The following is a 21864-nucleotide window of genomic DNA, read 5'->3' as shown; positions in this document are numbered from 1 at the left end:
GTGTCTTCATTCACACAGAGCATGTCACCTTGTCCTGATGCAGGATGCCTCCACAGCATTGATAAGCAGAGATCGGAATCCCCCACTCTCAAGTAAGTGTAGAGCATAAATAGTGGCACCTCCAGGGGAACATACATTGTCTTTCAGCTGACTTGGGTGTTGCTCGGATTCCAGAAGCATTTTTGCTGCCCCCTGAAGAATAGATAAACTGAGTTATCAGGAACTAAATCACCCAAGCAAAAAAGATGGGCAGATAGACACCTACTCACCAGCATGGCCTGAGCTCCAAGACGAACTGCAAGGCGTCTGGGGAGACCCATTTTTACTCCTCCATCCGCAAGAGCGTCTAGGGCTGTAAATGCCTAATATAAAATAAAAGTTAAGTTCTAAAGTGTTAGGTTCATGTAAAAATAACATGCTCTATCTTGCTAACAGTGTATTTAACGCCTACAAAGGCTTGGAGCCTTACATATACACATGTAACCAAATGCACTGTTTACATATGGACAAACTCCAACATAACACACAGAATACAGCCAGGTATATTTGCAAAATGCCGACAGTGAAGATCATACATTGACACATACAAACATGCTGCTCACATTTAGGCAAAACTGTAGGCCACTTTCATATATTATAATTATATCTTATAAATATATACATATTGTATAACTTTTTTTTTTTTTTTTTTTAAAAGAAAACCCAGCAGATTCAGCCAAAACCATTATTTTATGTATATATCATACCTGTCATGGAGAGTCCACAAATTCATTTAATTACTAGTGGGAATTCAACTCCTGGCCACAAGGAGGAGGCAAAGAACACCCAGCAAAGCTTTAAGTATCCTCACTTCCCACCATCCCCCAGTCATTCAGCCGAAGGAATATGGAAGAGAAGAGGACACAAAGGGTATATAGGTGCCTGAAGTTTAGAAATGACAGAAACCAACTCTGGTCGTCCCTAGGGGCTACCAATACCCAAAAGAGCGGAGCTCTGAGGCAAAGGGCCGCTGGAGCGACCTGGGGTAAAGTTAGCGGGTGTCTGGAGTGATGCGGCCAACCGGCAGCTCCAGGAGCCCGGGCAGCCGGAAAGGGGTTAGGCGGGTGTCCGGGGTGATGCAGGAGACCGGCAGTTCCAGGAACCCGGCCAGCCAAGAAGGGTTTTCACAGTCAGGGATCAGCTCTTTTGTGAGGGAGGTACAAGCAATAAAGTAGCAATATTAAGAGTCTGGGAGATCCTGTAAGCTCTGAGAAGGCCAAATCTGTAGTAAAAGGGAGTGAGCTGGGCAGTAAGGGGGTGGGGGAATAGCCTTGGTAACCTGGTATCCGTGACAGAGACAAAATAGGGTCACAAGTGACTCCTAACAATAGCCCCTCGACATGCGAAAGATTATAGGAAATGGATTAGTGTCCTAAGATCACTAAGAAAATGATAAAGAAACAAGATACAATACATGTCACAGACAACAGTATAATTACCTCAATATGAGAGAGATTAATATATAGAACCCCATAGATAAATCTAGGTGAAAACATGTTTACAGAAATGAAAAACGCACTTTGCACTCAGAATTAAACACTAAAGCTCTTTCTCATGGTTAACGAGTTAAGACACTTTAGAGCACATTTCTCCAGTCAAAAACTATAAAAATGATCCCTGAAAGTATCCACAATATGAGAGATTACTATATGGAACCCCTATAGAAAAACATAAGGGAAAATCTGTCAAAGACGGTAGTAAATTCAGGAAATTCCCTACGTATAAAACATAGGAAATATATGTAAGACATTAGGAAAAATCATCTTGGAATGAGAGAGATTAAAATAACTAGCTCCTATAGATAATATAGGAGAATAAATGTCACAGGCAAAATAAAATAACATATTAGCGCTGAAAAAGCGCTAAAATAAATACGTATACAACACACATGGGTACACTCGTCAGACATATAAAAAAAATATCAGATACATTAGACAATACATGCTGAATTGAACAATACACAATGAATTATAAATATATTTTGCAACTGAAAGATAAGAAAATCTTGACAGAGGGAATCTCATTATTAGAAAACTAAAAAAAAATGAAGATACAAGGAAGCACAAATAAAACTTTCTTCAAACAAGCTGCAACAGAAAAGCATGTGAAGCCCTAGACAAAGAGTAATCTCAAATATTTCTTTCCATAAACAAAGGAAAGAAAATCTCAGTCGAAAAAACACCAAACATCCTTATATAAAAGAATTGTCCAAGATAAGAAGGCAGTAAAGCCTACATATACGTAAAACATAATTTATGCTTACCTGATAAATTCCTTTCTTCTGTAGTGTGATCAGTCCACGGGTCATCATTACTTCTGGGATATTACTCCTCCCCAACAGGAAGTGCAAGAGGATTCACCCAGCAGAGCTGCATATAGCTCCTCCCCTCTACGTCACTCCCAGTCATTCGACCAAGGACCAACGAGAAAGGAAAAGCCAAGGGTGAAGTGGTGACTGGAGTATAAATTAAAAAATATTTACCTGCCTTAAAAACAGGGCGGGCCGTGGACTGATCACACTACAGAAGAAAGGAATTTATCAGGTAAGCATAAATTATGTTTTCTTCTGTTAAGTGTGATCAGTCCACGGGTCATCATTACTTCTGGGATACCAATACCAAAGCAAAAGTACACGGATGACGGGAGGGATAGGCAGGCTCTTTATACAGAAGGAACCACTGCCTGAAGAACCTTTCTCCCAAAAATAGCCTCCGATGAAGCGAAAGTGTCAAATTTGTAAAATTTGGAAAAAGTATGAAGCGAAGACCAAGTTGCAGCCTTGCAAATCTGTTCAACAGAGGCCTCATTCTTGAAGGCCCAAGTGGAAGCCACAGCTCTAGTAGAATGAGCTGTAATTCTTTCAGGAGGCTGCTGTCCAGCAGTCTCATAAGCTAAACAAATTATGCTACGAAGCCAAAAAGAAAGAGAGGTAGCGGAAGCTTTTTGACCTCTCCTCTGCCCAGAGTAAATGACAAACAGAGAAGACGTTTGTCGAAATTCCTTAGTTGCCTGTAAGTAAAATTTTAGAGCACGGACTACATCCAGGTTGTGCAGTAGACTTCCTTCTTTGAAGAAGGATTTGGGCATAAAGAAGGAACAACAATCTCTTGATTGATATTCCTGTTAGTAACTACCTTAGGTAAGAACCCAGGTTTAGTACGCAGGACTACCTTATCCGAATGAAAAATCAAATAAGGAGAATCACAATGTAAGGCTGATAATTCAGAGACTCTTCGAGCCGAGGAAATAGCCATTAAAAATAGAACTTTCCAAGATAACAACTTTATATCAATGGAATGAAGGGGTTCAAACGGAACGCCCTGTAAAACATTAAGAACAAGGTTTAAACTCCATGGTGGAGCAACAGTTTTAAACACAGGCTTAATTCTGGCCAAAGCCTGACAAAAAGCCTGGACGTCAGGAACTTCTGACAGACGTTTGTGTAACAGAATGGACAGAGCTGAGATCTGTCCCTTTAATGAACTAGCAGATAAACCCTTTTCTAAACCTTCTTGTAGAAAAGACAATATCCTAGGAATCCTAACCTTACTCCAAGAGTAACCTTTGGATTCACACCAATATAGGTATTTACGCCATATCTTATGGTAAATCTTTCTGGTAACAGGTTTCCTAGCCTGTATTAAGGTATCAATAACTGACTGACTGATAAAATCAAGCGTTCAATTTCCAAGCAGTCAGCTTCAGAGAAGTTAGATTTTGATGTTTGAAGGGACCCTGTATCAGAAGGTCCTGTTTCAGAGGTAGAGACCAAGGTGGACAGGATGACATGTCCACCAGGTCTGCATACCAAGTCCTGCGTGGCCACGCAGGTGCTATTAGAATCACTGATGCTCTCTCTTGTTTGATTCTGGCAATCAATCGAGGAAGCAACGGGAAGGGTGGAAACACGTAAGCCATCCTGAAGTCCCAAGGTGCTGTCAGAGCATCTATCAGGACTGCTCCTGGATCCCTGGATCTGGACCCGTAACGAGGAAGCTTGGCGTTCTGTCGAGACGCCATGAGATCTATCTCTGGTTTGCCCCAACGTCGAAGTATTTGGGCAAAGACCTCCGGATGAAGTTCCCACTCCCCCGGATGAAAAGTCTGACGACTTAAGAAATCCGCCTCCCAGTTCTCCACTCCCGGGATGTGGATTGCTGACAGGTGGCAAGAGTGAGACTCTGCCCAGCGAATTATCTTTGATACTTCCATCATAGCTAGGGAGCTTCTTGTCCCTCCCTGATGGTTGATGTAAGCTACAGTCGTGATGTTGTCCGACTGAAACCTGATGAACCCCCGAGTTGTCAACTGGGGCCAAGCCAGGAGGGCATTGAGAACTGCTCTCAATTCCAGAATGTTTATTGGCAGGAGACTCTCCTCCTGACTCCATTGTCCCTGAGCCTTCAGAGAATTCCAGACGGCACCCCAACCTAGAAGGCTGGCGTCTGTTGTTACAATTGTCCAGTCTGGTCTGCTGAATGGCATCCCCCTGGACAGATGTGGCCGAGAAAGCCACCATAGAAGAGAATTTCTGGTCTCTTGATCCAGATTCAGAGAAGGGGATAAGTCTGAGTAATCCCCATTCCACTGACTTAGCATGCACAGTTGCAGTGGTCTGAGGTGTAAGCGTGCAAAGGGTACTATGTCCATTGCCGCTACCATTAAGCCGATTACCTCCATGCATTGAGCCACTGACGGGTGTTGAATGGAATGAAGGGTGCGGCAAGCACTTTGAAGTCTTGTTAGCCTGTCCTCTGTCAGGTAAATCTTCATTTCTACAGAATCTATAAGAGTCCCCAGGAAGGGAACTCTTGTGAGTGGAACGAGTGAACTTTTCTTTTCGTTCACCTTCCATCCATGTGACCTTAGAAATGCCAGCACTAACTCTGTATGAGACTTGGCAGTTTGAAAGCTTGAAGCTTGTATCAGAATGTCGTCTAGGTATGGAGCTACCGAGATTCCCCGCGGTCTTAGTACCGCCAGAAGAGCACCCAGAACCTTTGTGAAGATTCTTGGAGCTGTAGCCAATCCGAATGGAAGAGCCACAAACTGGTAATGCCTGTCTAGGAAGGCAAACCTTAGGTACCGATAATGATCTTTGTGAATCGGTATGTGAAGGTAAGCATCTTTTAAATCTACAGTGGTCATGTACTGACCCTCTTGGATCATAGGTAAAATTGTCCGAATAGTCTCCATCTTGAACGATGGAACTCTTAGGAATTTGTTTAGGATCTTTAAGTCCAGGATTGGTCTGAAAGTTCCCTCTTTTTTGGGAACCACAAACAGATTTGAGTAAAACCCCTGTCCCTGTTCCGATCGTGGAACTGGATGGATTACTCCCATTAACAAGAGCTCTTGTACGCAGCGTAGAAACGCCTCTTTCTTTGTCTGGATTGTTGACAATCTTGACAGATGAAATCTCTCTCTTGGAGGAGAGTATTTGAAGTCCAGAAGGTATCCCTGAGATATTATCTCTAGCGCCCAGGGATCCTGAACATCTCTTGCCCAAGCCTGGGCGAAGAGAGAAAGTCTGCCCCCCACTAGATCCGATCCCGGATCGGGGGCCCTCAATTCATGCTGTTTTAGGGGCAGCAGCAGGTTTCCTAGTCTGCTTGCCCTTGTTCCAGGACTGGTTAGGTTTCCAGCCTTGTCTGTAGCGAGCAACAGCTCCTTCCTGTTTTGGTGCAGAGGAAGTTGATGCTGCTCCTGCTTTGAAATTACGAAAGGAACGGAAATTAGACTGTCTAGTCTTGGCTTTGGCTTTGTCCTGAGGCAGGGCATGGCCTTTACCTCCTGTAATGTCAGCGATAATCTCTTTCAACCCGGGCCCGAATAAGGTCTGCCCTTTGAAAGGTATATTAAGCAATTTAGACTTAGAAGTAACATCAGCTGACCAGGATTTTAGCCACAGCGCCCTGCGTGCCTGAATGGCGAATCCTGAATTCTTCGCCGTAAGTTTAGTAAGATGTACTACGGCCTCCGAAATGAATGAATTAGCTAGTTTAAGGACTCTAAGCCTGTCCGTAATGTCGTCCAGAGTAGCTGAACCAATGTTCTCTTCCAGAGACTCAATCCAGAATGCCGCTGCAGCCGTGATCGGCGCAATGCATGCAAGGGGTTGCAATATAAAACCTTGCTGAACAAACATTTTCTTAAGGTAACCCTCTAACTTTTTATCCATTGGATCTGAAAAAGCACAGCTATCCTCCACCGGGATAGTGGTACGCTTAGCTAAGGTAGAAACTGCTCCCTCCACCTTAGGGACCGTTTGCCATAAGTCCCTTGAGGTGGCGTCTATTGGAAACATTTTTCTAAATATCGGAGGGGGTGAGAACGGCACACCGGGTCTATCCCACTCCTTAGTAACAATTTCAGTAAGTCTCTTAGGTATAGGAAAAACCTCAGTACTCGTCGGTACCGCAAAATATTTATCCAACCTACACATTTTCTCTGGTATTGCAACTGTGTTACAATCATTCAGAGCCGCTAACACCTCCCCTAGTAATACACGGAGGTTTTCCAGTTTAAATTTAAAATTTGAAATATCTGAATCCAGTCTGTTTGGATCAGAACCGTCACCCACAGAATGAAGTTCTCCGTCCTCATGTTCTGCCACCTGTGACGCAGTGTCTGACATGGCCCTAATATTATCAGCGCACTCTGTTCTCACCCCAGAGTGATCACGCTTACCTCTTAGTTCTGGTAATTTAGCCAAAACCTCAGTCATAACAGTAGCCATATCCTGTAATGTGATTTGTAATGGCCGCCCAGATGTACTCGGCGCTACAATATCACGCACCTCCCTCTGAGCGGGAGATGTAGGTACTGACACGTGAGGCGAGTTAGTCGGCATAACTCTCCCCTCGTTGTTTGGTGAAATTTGTTCAATTTGTACAGATTGACTTTTATTTAAAGTAGCATCAATACAGTTAGTACATAAATTTCTATTGGGCTCCACTTTGGCATTGCAACAAATGACACAGGTATCATCCTCTGAATCAGACATGTTTAACACACTAGCAAATAAACTTGCAACTTGGAAATACAATTCAATTAGAATAATATTAAAACGTACTGTGCCTTTAAGAAGCACAGAAGATCTATGACAGTTGAAAATTAATAAATTGAAACAGTTATAGCCTCAATCCTTGTAAACAACACAACTTTAGCAAAGGTTTAATCCCATTAGCAAAGATAACAAATTCTGAAAGCAGGAAACAAATTACAGAATAAACGTTTTTTATCTCAGTCAAACTATAATTCTCACAGCTCTGCTGAGAGAAATTACCTCCCTCAAAATAAGTTTTGAAGACCCCTGAGCTCTGTAGAGATGAACCGGATCATGCAGGGAATACAATGAGTTGCTGACTGAAATATTTGATGCGTAGTAAAAGAAACCAAAAAAACGGCCCCTCCCCCTCACACACAGCAGTGAGGGAGAACAGAAACTGTTCCTCTTGCACTTCCTGTTGGGGAGGAGTAATATCCCAGAAGTAATGATGACCCGTGGACTGATCACACTTAACAGAAGAAATCTTCCCATCAAAACAAAATAAAATATTTCAGATGTTAAAAATCACCAGGCACAGTCATGATATCTGTGTAAATAACAGCAGAAGGGACATTGATAGCTATACCTCACAGGGTGTAATGCCAAAAAGACAGTAGACATCAGTGAAATGGAGGGACCAGTTCCTTTAAAGGGACATTATACACTCATTTTTTCTTTGCATAAATGTTTTGTAGATCTATTTATAAAGCCCATAAAGTTTTGTGTTTTTTTTTTAAATGTATAATTTTGCTTATTTTTAAATAACATTGCTCTGATTTTCTGACTCCTAACCAAGCCCGAAAGTTTTATGTGAATACCGTCAGCTACTCCAGCTTGCTCCTGTTTGTGTAAAGGGTCTTTTCATATGCAAAAGAAGGGGGAGGAGGGTCTTATTTCCCACTTGCAGTGGGCTTTCCAGATAACTTTTCAACAGAGCTAAACTGAAAGCTTCTAAGTACGTTTTTAAATCATTTTATACTGGATTTTTATATTAGTATCTGTGCATCTTATTCTTTATAGTAGTGTCTATTACATGCAGTTAAATGAAAATGAGTGTATACTGTCCCTTTAAAGTGAAGGTCAATTTGGATGAATTAGTGCCAGGTTTTTAATAAACCTATTAAAAACAAGGGCACTTTAATTCATCAAAATTGACATTTAATTCCTTTTCTTCAAAAACGTACCTTTTAATCCTGTCAGCTCCTGCAGCGCTTCCTCCGCCCGTCGCAAGTCCTTTTTGCGGGTCCAAAATTATGAATCCGGCTTCCTCCAATCACAGCGTTGCATCAGGCCATGATCCCCCTGGGAGGAAGGTCGTGATTGGAGGAGTCCGGATTCGTCATTTCTGACGTAAGAGGCTTCCGGCGGCATCGCAGGAGTGGCATTCAGGATTAAAAGGTAACTTTTGAAGAAAAGGAGTGAAATGTCAATATAGATTAATTAAAGTGCCCTTATTTTTAATCGGTTTATTAAAAACCGGGCACTAATTCATCCAAATTGACCTTCACTTAAACTGAAGTAAAGAACAACGGTCTACACCGCAACGAAAACCGAGTATCACACAAATAAAATCAGTGCCCCATATAAGTTTAGTATTAACTAAGACATACGCGCTATGTCTGAAAATAAAGCATATCAATATATTGTGATCAAAGCAAATCGCTAGATTGCTGTTAACTCGCTTCCCCTGTCATACCTAGAAAGCTGTCAGATCCAGATAAACCGAGTAGGAAGCGAGATACCTAAGCTGAGAGTATTCTCACAACGGTATCCAGCTAAGCGATCCAACGACGCCGTCAATGGCGGAAAGAGTCGCAGAGCATCTAAGATTAAAATGGCGCCGCCTTCACTGGCTGAAATTAAATGTGCGCATATCAACCGCACCAAGTAAACTCATTTATAAGCAATCAGTACCACTGGTAAAGAAAGTCTAAGGCTGAATCAGGGCTACAGTGACAAATACCCAGATTGAGTAGGATTTCATTCCTAGAATCAGAGGTTCTCTTAAAATCTCCATATAGGGGGGCACAGAACAGCAAGCAGAGACTTATGTATGTGCTCTTTTGTGTAAACTGAGGTGCAACCTCTGGTAAAGGAGACTTACCGGCATTAAAGAAGCTGAACATTAAATTCTTCATAACCAAAATGCCTCTAATGTAGTCCCCAATAGTGTTTGCCCCCACTGAGGAATTAAAAAGCAAAGTGGCAAAAGTCCCCCACCCTTATGTGACCACAATTTATAGAGGGGGGAAAGGAGATCAAAGACTTGCCAGTCTTGCAGCTCTCAGCAGCCCCTGGTTTGACAGAAAAGTCTCATCCTGACAGGAACCTAGGAGCTTCAGCTGCAGGGCAGATGCAATCTCCCAGGTCTGACAGCCTCAACCGACCGCTGACAGGGACCTGAAGATAAAAGAAAAGCAGAGTAACCAACCCTGGTTTTTTATATAGGGGATAACATACATTGTTAGAGGAGAAGCAATGACTACCTCACCCACCTCCGACAGCTAATAGCCACCATTACTCATACTAAAGAGGATTACATGGACATAGCATTGCCCCAATCCTTGCTTGCAGGGTTAAAGGATTAAAACTTTATTAACAATCACCTCAATATGAGGGAGATTCATTGTTAGAGTTCCAAATAATAAAAACCCCAAGACATGCTGCAACCCCTTGAGAAGAAAAAAATCCTCATTAAAAGAGAGAAATCATTATACAAAAAACACGTACAGAAAATATGTACTAAAACAAGCAAGCATTAAAATATACATTTTGGGATCATAAAAATTACCCTATATGCAACAACAGACATACAGATAAGGAGAAAATGGAATATGTATAATTTAATTCCTCTAAGTAGGATAAAACATGAAAATCCTACAATAGGAGAATCATTCCCCAATACATATTCTCTCCATGAGAAAAGCAAGAAAATTATCTGCAAAAATTCTAGAAGGGGTAATTGTATTGAATTGCCACAAGATGGCAGCAAATACTTACAAATCCCAGAAATAATATACTGTACATTTCAGAACTAAAACTCAGATTAAGTACATGAAATAGAGGATTAGATAAAATGAACTTGCATCACAAAGTAAAAAAACACCAGAGATGTAGTACAATAGCGAGCCAAAAGAACCCGTTCATGGCTTGAAGAGCAGACTTAAGTGCGCAACAAGAAATACAAATGGTGACTTCTAATTGAGTTATATAACAGAACATGCGAACCCGACCCTTTGTGTGCGTGCTTGAATCTGCCATCGCCAAAGTCATCTAGTAAAATATCAAAAAGAAGACTAAATCCTTCTAATAGTACTAAAGACAGACTACTGAGCGCATCACTGCTAACTAACAGAGGTGCTAACGTAACCGCCAACAACAGCGATTCATACTACTCACTGGAACTAAATCAGGACCCCTCTGCCTATCAGTGATCGCAATCAGCAGAGGGAATGGAAAACCTGACAGGATAACAGCCCGAGTGCCACTGCAATTACTAAAGGCCATAACCTACTCTATGTCTAAAGACTCACCGGGCGTGACAAGCAGAAGCCCCATAGACTGATCCCTTAAATAGCAAGAGGAGGGAAAATAAACATAACTAATACTGGGCCCCTACGAATATAAGAAGACCTCAAATATCTGTACAAAACGGATAATACAGGGATAGAAAGCCTGGGTACTTATCCATAGAATAGCCCAGAAATGTAGACGGCAAAATCCCTGTCTCTGGTAGAAAACCAGGTAGATGCTCAGGAGTAAAATATCACAAAATTAGTGGATATATAAATAATAAAAATACAAATCCCTTCTAAAGGGTAGCAGGTCCCACAAGGTCCCCGATTATCCCAGTCCTTCTGATAGTCTTCATCCTATAAATATATATACACAAGGACTTCTGCTGTGAAGCAGTCACAGAAGCTCCAGGTCTGTTAGCCTCATCCGACCGCTGACAGGGACCTGAAGATACAAGAAAAGCAGAGTAACCAACCCTTGTTTTCTATATAGGGGTTAGCATAAATAGTTGGAGTTAAAGGACTACCTCACAGATTTCACAACTGCTAAAAGCCACCATTACTCTTACTAAAGAGGATTACATGGACACCACATTGCCACAATCCTTGCTTGCAGGGAAAAGTACCCATTAAAGGATTTAAATACTTGCTTTTCTTCAGACACCTTCCTCCATGTACACAAAGAATGACTGGGGGATTGCGGGAAGTGAGGATACTTAAAGCTTTGCTGGGGTGTTCTTTGTCTCCTCCTTGTGGCCAGGAGTTGAATTCCCACTAGTAATTAAATGGATTTGTGGACTATCCATGCAATTGGGAAGAAAACAAATTATGCTTACCTGATAATTTTCTTTTCTTCCGATGGAAAGATTCCACAGCTGCATTCATTACTTTTGGGAAATAAGAACCTAGCCACCAGGAGGAGGCAAAGACCCCCCAGCCAAAGTCTTAAATACTCCTCCCACTTACCTCATCCCCCAGTCATTCTGCCGAGGAGCAATGAACAGTAGAAGAAATACCAGGGTGAAAAGGTGCCAGAAAATAAAAAATAAGAAACGCCCCACAGAAAAAAATACGGGTAGGGAGCTGTGGACTCTTTCCATCTGAAGAAAAGAAAATGATCAGATAAGCATAATTTAAGTTTTTCTTCATAAATGAAAAGAGTCCACAGCTGGGAAAACAATACCCAAGCTATTGAGGACACTGAATGCCAACCCGGGAGGGTACAATAGGCGGCCCATTCTGAGGTAATCAGGCCTGAAAAACCACAATCCAACTAAACCCTGCTTCGTCAGAGCCGGGCAAAAAAAAAAAAAAAAAAAAAACTAGAAGGAAAAAGGCCACAAGGACACTGACCCGCAGATAGTCCGAAAGCCTAACTAGAGACTGCAAGCAGACTCACTGAACCAACACTCCTCCAGGAGAACCGTCTCCCAGAGGTCTGTTTCACACAACCCTTACTAGTACAGTACCAAAATCCCCAAAAGGGAGATAACAAGGGTAAGCAAAAGAGATACCCAAAATGTACGGCAAAATCCATAAAGGAAAAACCCCCTCCAAAGGAAGGCCAAGGCCACAGAGACCCGAATGGATCCAGAGAACAAGGGGAGACGACGCCCAACCCACAAGGAGCAACCGGGCATCATCAAGGAGAAGAAACATCTCCCAAACATCGTGCAACAGCCCCGAAAAAGACTGCTGAAGACAAAGTCCTCAAAACGTCAGAACTCAGAGACTGAGCAAACAGAAAATTATAAGTAGCAAACTCAGAATAAGCGTCTGAGTCTAGTAACACTCTGCCATCCGTAGGAAGACACTGAGAAAACACTATCCTTAAGGAAAAAGCAGCCGAACAAAATAGCAGATTGTCCAACCTCCAAAACAGAGGACACTCACTAGGCAATCCAGGTCAACAAGCCTACCCACAGATCTTAAAGGGGAGAGGCACAGAACCTCTATTAAAAAAAAGGGAGGTCCCCTGTCACCCCCAAGACCTGAGGATGAACAACAGATCTCAGATCCCATACCTACCCGGACCAGCCCAAGTAACGGCAGATCTGAAAGCAAGGGAACCGAAAGGAAACCCAAGACCAGCCCCCTAAAGACAATCAAGCAGGCGTTAGACCCAAGGAGATCTAGCAAAGCCACCAGACCTAGTCTCAATGCGGAGCCAGCAGCTCCCCAGATGGAAAGGAACAACTCAGAGCAGACCAATCCCTGAACCAGATAAAACATCTGTTCCAACCTCCCAAACACAGGAGAGGCCCCTAAAAAAGGAACCACATCTCCGTAAGGAGGACAACGAGGCCCCTGAAGAGGAGAGCGACAATAAACACCTGCCCATAAGACAGGAAGTCGTAGGAAGAGCTGAGAGGACAAAAGGCCACGTCACCCACGAACACAAAAGAACCCCTTAAAACACCATCATGCTAGCACACATACCAGGCTCAAAAGAGACAGCAGAGCAACTGCAAACCTTCCGTTTGCTAAGCAGGAAAACCAACTATCAGGTCACGTTAGTTGGCTGTTCCAAGTGAACCGTATCGTCCGGCACAAGCCAAGTCCCAAGAAGCCCCGGCTCTCAGTAAATCTGGCCAAGTTGTAAAAAAGAACAGCCAGAACAAGGGCTAAGCCCAAGTACCCCGAAAACTGGAACCCCGAGGCCAGTCCTAGGATCATAAGATCCGGTAACATCCCACAGCGGGATCCATAAAGAGAAAACGCAGAGTAAAACCCTCGACAAACGGAAGATCAGGACAAGAATTCCGGGAAGAGACCACCCCTTGCAGGAGCCTAACACTCCAAAGAGCCAGGGCCATAAAAGGACACTAGAGCTAACAGGCGTTAAAGCAACATAAACATGATTGTGTTTGAAAAAAGCGCCTAATCCCCCTTAAGGGACACAAGACGCTGCTCATTTTATCAACCTCGAAAGGAGAAAACGTGTCACAACCTCTGGGGTGAACAATCCACCCTCCGAGGAGGAAAAAACATAACCTGGGTTACCCACATGTGTAGTAGTAGGGAGCAGTAGGGAACTCGCCTCCCGGAGGACAGGGAACTAAGTTATGGGAAACAACATTGGTCTGCCAATATCTGCCGTCTCTACCAAAAATAAAACAAATAGCCAAAACCTCCCATCACATGAAGCAGAATCATGTGTTATATGACCCTCTAGATACCGTATGTCTAATGTTACGATGTAAATTCCTGATATCGCTAGACGATTTGCTTTAGAGCTGAAAGTGGGCTGGTTGTTAGGATAGACACACACATATACTGCATTTGTTTGTCTACACTGAAACTGTTTTGTATAGGACACCTTATTCCCCCCCCCCCCCCCGAATACTGATGGCTACAGTACATGATCATTTACCTCTGACCCTAATTGATAAGATCCAATAATAATAAAAAAATTAAAAAAATTGATAAACATGCTCAAAAGGCTTTTCTAGGCTGAAGTCTTTTGGAGAGCTCTGAAACTGCAAAACTCAGCAAAATTTGCTGGAAAAACTGTTAAAATGATTAAAAAACATTTCCATGTCAGCATTTTACAATGTGCTTAAAGGGACAGTGTACTATAAAAAAAATTCCCTTAATAGGTTTCCAATGGCTTATACCAGCGGCAGAATATAAAATGTATGAGAAATTGCTTTCTAAGGGTTATATTTTTATATGAAGCAGTTGGTTTTGGTTTTGAAACCACAACCCATCAAAATGGGTTTAGCTTGTAGTGAAATCAAATATCCTTAGTTTATCATTTTCTATATACACACACACTTCTTTAGATTATCCCTATATAACAAAGCCCAATATTTATAGAGAACAATTGAAAAACAAAATGTATGCTTACCTGATAAATGTATTTATTTCCAGGCATGGAGAGTCCACAATTCATACCAATTACTAGTGGGATATTAACCTCCTGGCCAGCAGGAGGCGGCAAAGAGTACCCCAGCAGAGCTGTTAAGTGTCACTTCCCTTACTCATAACCCCCAGTCATTCGGCCGAAGGGAAACGAAAAAAGATTATAACAAGGGTATAGAAGTTCCTGAGGTTTGTACCAAAAAAAAAACAAAAAAAAAACTGTCGTCTGAATTTAAACAAGGGTGGGTCATGGACTCTCCATGCCTGGAAAGAAAGACATTTATCAGGTAAGCATACATTTAGTTTTATTTCCTATGGCATGGAGAGTTCACGATTCCTTCCAATTACTAGTGGGAACCAATACCCAACCTAGAGGACACAGAATGAAAGGGAGTGAGAACAAGCCAGGCGGACCTAAACCGAAGGCACCACCACTTGAAGAACTTTTCTCTCAAAGAAAGCCTCAGCCGAGGAAAAAGTATGAAATTTGTAGAATTTTGAAACGGTATGTATAGAGGACCATGTGGCCGCCTTGCAAATTTGCTCCACAGAAGCTTCATTTTTGAAAGCCCAGGAAGAGGAGACAGCTCTAGTGGAATGAGACGTAATTCTCTCAGGAGGCTGTTGTCCAGCTCTTTCATAAGCTAACCGGATTACACTTCTGCCACTCTTTCTCTCTGGTTGAGAAGTGGCCTTCTGACTCTTCTGTTGACCCAAGAAAATCACAAACAGGGCAGAAGTCTGCTGAAAATCCTTAGTTGCTTGAAAGTAAAATTTTAGAGCATGCACATCATCCAAGTTATGCAAAAGACGTTCCTTCTGGGAAGAGGAATTGGGACAAAAAGAAGGAACAACAATTTCCTTATTAATATTGCGATCCAACACTACCTTAGGAAGAAACCCCAGCTAAGTACGGAGGACCGCCTTATCAGCATGAAAAATAAGGTAAGGGGAATCACACTGCAGAGCCGAAAGTTCGGAAACTCTGCGAGCAGAAGAAATAGTAATAAGAAACAAAACCTTCCAAGATAGTAATTTAATATCAAATATCAAACTGAGCCTGCTGCAAAACTGAGTGAGGAAAAAAGAAACATGTAGTTACATGCGCTTCATCAGAGACCAGAGAATGCATCAGCTCACACTGAGCCTTCTGCAAAACGTTAAGAACAAGATTAAGGCTCCAAGGAGGAGCAACAGAATTAAACACAGGCCGGATTCTGACCAAGGCCTGAACAAAAGATTGAACATCTGGCAGTCTGCCAGACGTTTGTGCAAAAGAATAGATAGTGCAGAAATCTGACCCTTCAGAGTACTGACTGACAAACCCTTCTCTAGGCCCTCCTGAAGAAAAGCAAAGATTTGAGGAACCCTTACTCTGTTCCAAGAGAAACCCTTTGAATCACACCAATAAAAAGGTATTTACGCTATACCTTATGGTAAATTCTGCGTGTAACAGGCTTACGAGCCTGAAACATGGTATCTATGATCTTCACAGAGAAGCCACGTCTAGCCAAAACTAGGCATAATCTCCAAGCAGTCAGCTTCAGAGAATCCCGATTTGGGTGGAGGAAAGGACCCTCAAGTCGAAGGTCATTCCTCAGAGGTAACCTCCAAGGAGGAAGAGATGACATCCTCACCAGATCCGCAAACCAGATCCTGCGAGGCCATGCAGGAGCTATTAGAGTCACAGACGCTCTCTCCTGTTTGATATGAGCAATGACTCATGGAAGGAGATCAAATGGAGGGAAGATTGAAGTTCCAAGGAACTGTCAGAGCATCCATCAGAATGGCTTGAGGATCCCTTGACCTTGAACCGTACTTTGGAATCTTGGCGTGTTGACGAGATGTCACCAGATCCAACTCCGTAGCCCCCCACCTGAGGGTTATTTCTGAGAATACCTCCGGATGGAGAGCCCACTCCCTGGGATGAAAGGTCTGTCTGCTCAGGAAATCTGCTTCCCAGTTGTCTACCCCTGGAATGTGGATGGCAGATAGACAATCGTTAGCTTCCGCCCACTGAAGAATGCGAGTCACCTCCTTCATTGCTGGACGAATATCAGACTGGAGAGAAAGGCACAAAGCAAGAAGTTTGGATTTTCTGACATCCGTCAGGAAAATCTTTATGGACAGGGAATCTATAATTGTCCCTGAGAAACACACCCTTGTATCTGGTACATGGGAACTCTTTTCCAGAATCACTTTCCACCCGTGGGAAACATAGAATAGACAACATATCTGTATAAAATCTTGCAAGATGAAAAGATGACGCTTGAACCAAGATGTCGTCCAGGTAAGGAGCCACAGCAATTCCCTGACCACTGTCAAAAGAGCCCCCAGAATGTTTGTGAAAATTCTAGGAGCCATAGCAAGGCCAAAAGGAAGGGCAACAAACCTCAGATACTGGTAATAATACCTGTGAATGGGAACATGAAGATATGCGTCTTTCAGATCTATGGTCGTCATGAACTGACCCTCTTGTACCAAGGGAAGAATGGATCGAATGGTCTCCATTTAGAAGAAGGACGGAACCCTGAGGAATTTGATGAGACACTTTAGGTCTAGGATAGGACGGAAAGTTCCCTCCTTTTTCAGAACCACAAATAGATTTGAATAGAATCCTAGACCCTGTTCCTCTACCGGAACTGGATCAATCATTCCCAGGGAAGATAGGTCCTTTACGTAGTATAAGAAGGCCTCTCTTTAACTGGTTTGCAGATAACCTTGATAGGAGAAATCTGCCTCTGGGAGGACAAGATTTGAATTCTATTCTGTAACCGTGGGATGCTATGTCTACGGCCCAAGGATCTGGGACATCGCGTATCCAAGCCTTCCCAAAAAAAAAAAAAAAAAAGAGCCTGCCACCCCCACTTGATCCAAGACAGGATCAGCGGAAGGTTTCTTGGCTTGCTTCCACTTATTCCAAGGCTCACTGTACCTCCAAGAAGACTTGGATTGTTCCGACTTGGAAGAGGAGGAAGATTTTTGTACCTTAAAGTTACGAAAAGAAAAAAAATTAGAATTCTGGCGACCCTTAGGTCTATTCTTTGTATCCTGAGGTAGGAAAGATCCCTTTCCACCTGTAATTTTGGAAATGATCTCAGCCAGACCCGGACCAATAAGGTTTTGCCCTTATAAGGCAAAGACAGAAGTTTGGACTTGGATGTGACATCGGCAAACCAAGATTTTAACTACAGAGCTCTGCGAGCTAAAATCGTGAAACCAGAAATCTTAGCACCCAGTCTAAGCACTTGCATGTTTGGCATCACAAATAAAAGTATTTGCCAGCTTGAGAGCCCTGATCCTATCCTGGATCTCCTCTATAGTAGTCTCCTCTGAGATTAGATCAGGTAAGCCATCGCACCACTGCCACTGTAATGGATGTAGATTTTCTTTAAAAAAAAAAAAAAAAAAGCCTCAAGCTTCTTATCCATGGGATCCTTGAAAGAACAACTATCCTCAATAGGAATAGTAGTCATCTTGGCAAGAGTAGAGATAGCTCCCTCTACCTTGGGCACTGTGCGCCATGAGTCACGTATATAGAGTCAGCAACAGGAAACATCTTTTTAAAAAAAGGATACGGGGAAAAACAAAATTTATGCTTACTTGATAAATTTATTTATTTCTTGACACGATGAGTCCACGGATCATCTAATTACTATTGGGAATATCACTCCTGCCCAGCAGGAGGCAGCAAAAAGCACCACAGCAAAGCTGTTAAATATCACTTCCCTTCCCTCCAACCCCAGTCATTCGACCGAAGCAAAGGAGAGAAAGGAAGCAACAAGGTGCAGGTGTGTCTGAAGTTTATAATATACCAACAACCTGTCTAAACAACACGGCAGGCTGTGGACTCATCGTGTCAAGAAATAAATAAATTTATCAGGTAAGCATACATTTTGTTTTCTCTATCTAATGACTATCAGTCCATGGATCATCTAATTACTATTGGGAACCAATACCCAAACTAGAGTATACAGATAAGGGAGAGACAAGACAGAGAACCTAAACGGAAGGAACCACTGCTTGAAGAACCTTTCTCCCAAAAGCGGCCTCAGCGGAGGCAAAAGTGTCAAATTTATAGAATTTTGAAAAAGTGTTAAGAGAGGACAAAGTTGCAGCCTTGCAAATCTATTCCACAGAAGCTTAATTTTTGAATGCCAAGGAAGAGGAAACAGCCCTCGTAGAATGAGCCGTAACTCTCTCAGGAGGCTGCTGTCCAGCAGTTTCATAGGCAAAGCGAATGATACTCTTCAGCCATAAAGAAAGAGAAGTAGCCATAGCTTTCTGATCCTTACGTTTCCAAGAGAACACCACAAACAGAGCAGAAGACTGACGAAAATCCTTAGTCGCCTGTAAATAGAATTTTAATGCACGCACCATGTCCAGGTTGTGCAAAAGCCGTTCCTTTTGAGATGAAGGATTAGGACACAAGGAAGGAATAACAATCTCCTGATTAATGTTCCGGTCTGAAACTACTTTAGGGAGGAACCCTAACTTACTACGCAAAACCACCTTATCCGAATGAAAAATAAGGTAAGGAGACTCATACTGTAATGCCGAGAGCTCTGACACTCTACAAGCAGATGAAATCGCAACAAGAAACAAATTAATATCTAAAGGAATGCATAGGCTCAAACGGAGCCCCTTGAAGAACCTTAAGAACTAAATTAAGACGCCAGGGAGGAATAATTGGCTTGAACACAGGCCTGATCCTGACCAAGGCCTGACAAAACAATTGCACGTCTGGTACGTCCGCCAGACGTTTATGTAACAAAATAGACAAGACAGATATTTGACCCTTTAGGGAACGTGCCGATAAACCCTTCTCCAAACCTTCAAGGAGAAAGGACAGAATTCTAGGAATCCTAACGCTACTCCAAGAGTAGCCCTTTGATTCACACCAATATAGATATTTACGCCATATCTTGTGGTAAATCTTTCTAGTCACAGGTTTACGAGCCTGAATCATGGTCTCAATGACCGAATCAGAAAATCTCTGCTTGGATAAAATTAAGTGTTCAATCTCCAAGCAGTCAGCTTCAGAGAAACTAGATTTGGATGAAGGAAGGGCCCTTGAAAAAAAAAGGTCCTTCCTCAACGGAAGTCTCCAAGGTGGAAGAAATGACATGTCCCCCCGGTCTGCATAACAAAACCTGCGAGGCCACGCCGGTGAAATGAGGATCACCGATGCCCTTTCTTGCTTGATTTGAGCAATGACCCAAGGAAGCAGAGCTAACGGAGGAAATAGGTATGCGAGATTGAAATTCCAAGGTACCGCCAGGGCATCTATCAGTACCGCCTGAGGGTCCCTTGACCTCGACCTGTACCTCGGGAGCTTGGCATTCTGCTGCGATGCCATGAGGCCCAGATCCGGCTGTCCCCATTTGAGAATCAGGCTGGAAAACACTTTACCACTTCCTTGCTCTAACGTAGGCAAAGAGAATGACTGGGGTTGGAGGGAAGGGAGGTGATATTTAACAGCTTTGCTGTGGTGCTCTTTACCACCTCCTGCTGGGCAGGAGTGATATTCCCAATAGTAATTAGATGATCCGTGGACTCATTGTGTCTTTAGAAAGAAAAGGAATCCCTGGTTTATCCAATTCCTGAGCTATAGCTAGGATATCTGACATAGGGTCTAGAACTGGAAAAACTGGAAATACATCCACAGATGAAGGTACATCATATACCCTGTTAAATTTACTAGAATTCTTTGGATTCTCAGCAACAGACGGGTCGGAGTCCAAAGTAGCAAATACCTCCTTCAAATGTACCCTCTGAATTTGCCCTCAAAAGCCACTGAGGAATCATCCTCATCAGATAACTGAGAAAGACTGACTAACGCAGCCTTAGCTGAGTCAGAACCCTTATTAACAGTAATATTTTTGGGTTTCCTCTTTTACCAGCAACAGGAAAGGCTGATAAGGCTGCTGAAACAGCACATGTTATCTGTGCATCAAAATCCCCTGGTGAATAAACACCCCCAGGAGGATGTTGAGAGGAATCGCAGGGCACTTCATGTGAAACAGTATGGGACGTTTTAGAAAAGAGGTGAGGCATGGAATGTACAACAATACCCTGAGAGACCTCAGGAGGGGAAATCTTGTCTTTAAACTTTAAAGTTTTATCCAAACATGTAGAACAAAATTGCATAGGGGGCACTATCTGAGCTTCCAAACAAAGCAAACATTTTTCAAAATTAACTGAAATTTTGATCCGAGTCCATCTTAGGAAAAAGAAAATATTCCTACAGAATTGAAAGATAAAATAAAATATTAGGAAACAATATTAGGAAATTTGACTATAGCAACCACCTCTATATCCTCAGTCTTCCTGAGGTAACTCACTACACCGGGGCCAGGAGTACCCACTAGTAACCGGACACCAATGTAAATGATGGTTTATACACAAGTCTTTTCTACTTTTAGTCAATTCGTACTTAATGTGAAACTTCTTGGACCCAGCTCACAAGCAGCACGGAGCTCCGCTCTCCAAGCCGTTATGTGTAGGATGAGTGAAATTCACGTGAGCGCAATTAAACTTAGAGAGCGGAGTTGCATGTCGCTTGTGAACTAAGCCGCAATGTAACAGGATGGCAGGAGAGCATATACAGTCCTGGCCAAAAGTTTAGAGAATGACACAAATATTAATTTTCACAAAGTCTGCTGTTTCAGTGTTTTTAGATCATTTTGTCAGATGTTACTATGGTATACTGAAGTACAATTACAAGCATTTCATAAATGTCAAAGGCTTTTACTCGACAATTTCATTGTTTATGCAAAGAGTCAATATTTGCAGTGTTGACCCTTCTTATTCAAACCTCTGCAAATTGTCCTGCCATGCTGTCAATCAACTTCTGGGTCACATCTTGACTGATGGCAGCCCATTCTTGCATAATCAATGCTTGGATTTTGTCAGAATATGTGATGGAGGGGGGGGGGGGTTGTTCACCCACCTCTTGAGGATTGACCACAAGTTCTTAATTCTAATAAGGTCTGGGGAGTTTCCTGGCCATGGACCCCAAATTTTCGATGTTTTGTTCCCCAAGCCACTTAGTTATCACTTTTGCCTAATGGCAGGTACTCCATCATGCTGGAAAAGGCATTGTTCGTCATCAAACTGTCCTTGGATGGTTGGGAGAAGTTGCTCTTGGAGGAAGTTTTTGAACCATTCTTTATTCATGGCTGTGTTCTTAAGCAAAATTGTGAGTGAGCCCACTCCCTTGGCTGAGAAGCAACCCCACACATGAATGGTCTCAGGCTACTTTACTGTTGGCATGACACAGGACTGATGGTAGCGCTCACTTTTTCTTCTGCGGACAAGGTATTTTTCCAATGCCCCAAACAATAGTAAAGAGGATTCATCAGAGAAAATTACTTTACCCCAGTCCTCAGCAGT

General features: G+C 42.6%; 1 protein-coding gene and 1 pseudogene across 1 annotated transcript in view; both read right to left on the bottom strand.

Moving 5' to 3' along the window:
• The window catches only part of PYCR1 (pyrroline-5-carboxylate reductase 1), a 64191-nt gene that overhangs the window by 29508 nt on the left and 12819 nt on the right, over positions 1–21864 (bottom strand). Inside the window, exons 6-7 of the mRNA XM_053705759.1 lie at positions 270–362; positions 29–192 (exon numbers count right to left, since the gene is read on the bottom strand). Of these exons, the coding sequence (XP_053561734.1) occupies positions 29–192; positions 270–362 (257 nt within the window). The remainder of the gene's footprint in view (positions 1–28; positions 193–269; positions 363–21864) is intronic.
• On the bottom strand, positions 1561–1672 carry LOC128646324 (uncharacterized; annotated as a pseudogene).

Source organism: Bombina bombina, chromosome 1 (genome assembly GCF_027579735.1).
Source record: "Bombina bombina isolate aBomBom1 chromosome 1, aBomBom1.pri, whole genome shotgun sequence".
Classification (NCBI taxonomy): Eukaryota; Metazoa; Chordata; class Amphibia; order Anura; family Bombinatoridae; genus Bombina; species Bombina bombina.
This window is presented reverse-complemented; position numbering and strand designations above follow the sequence as displayed.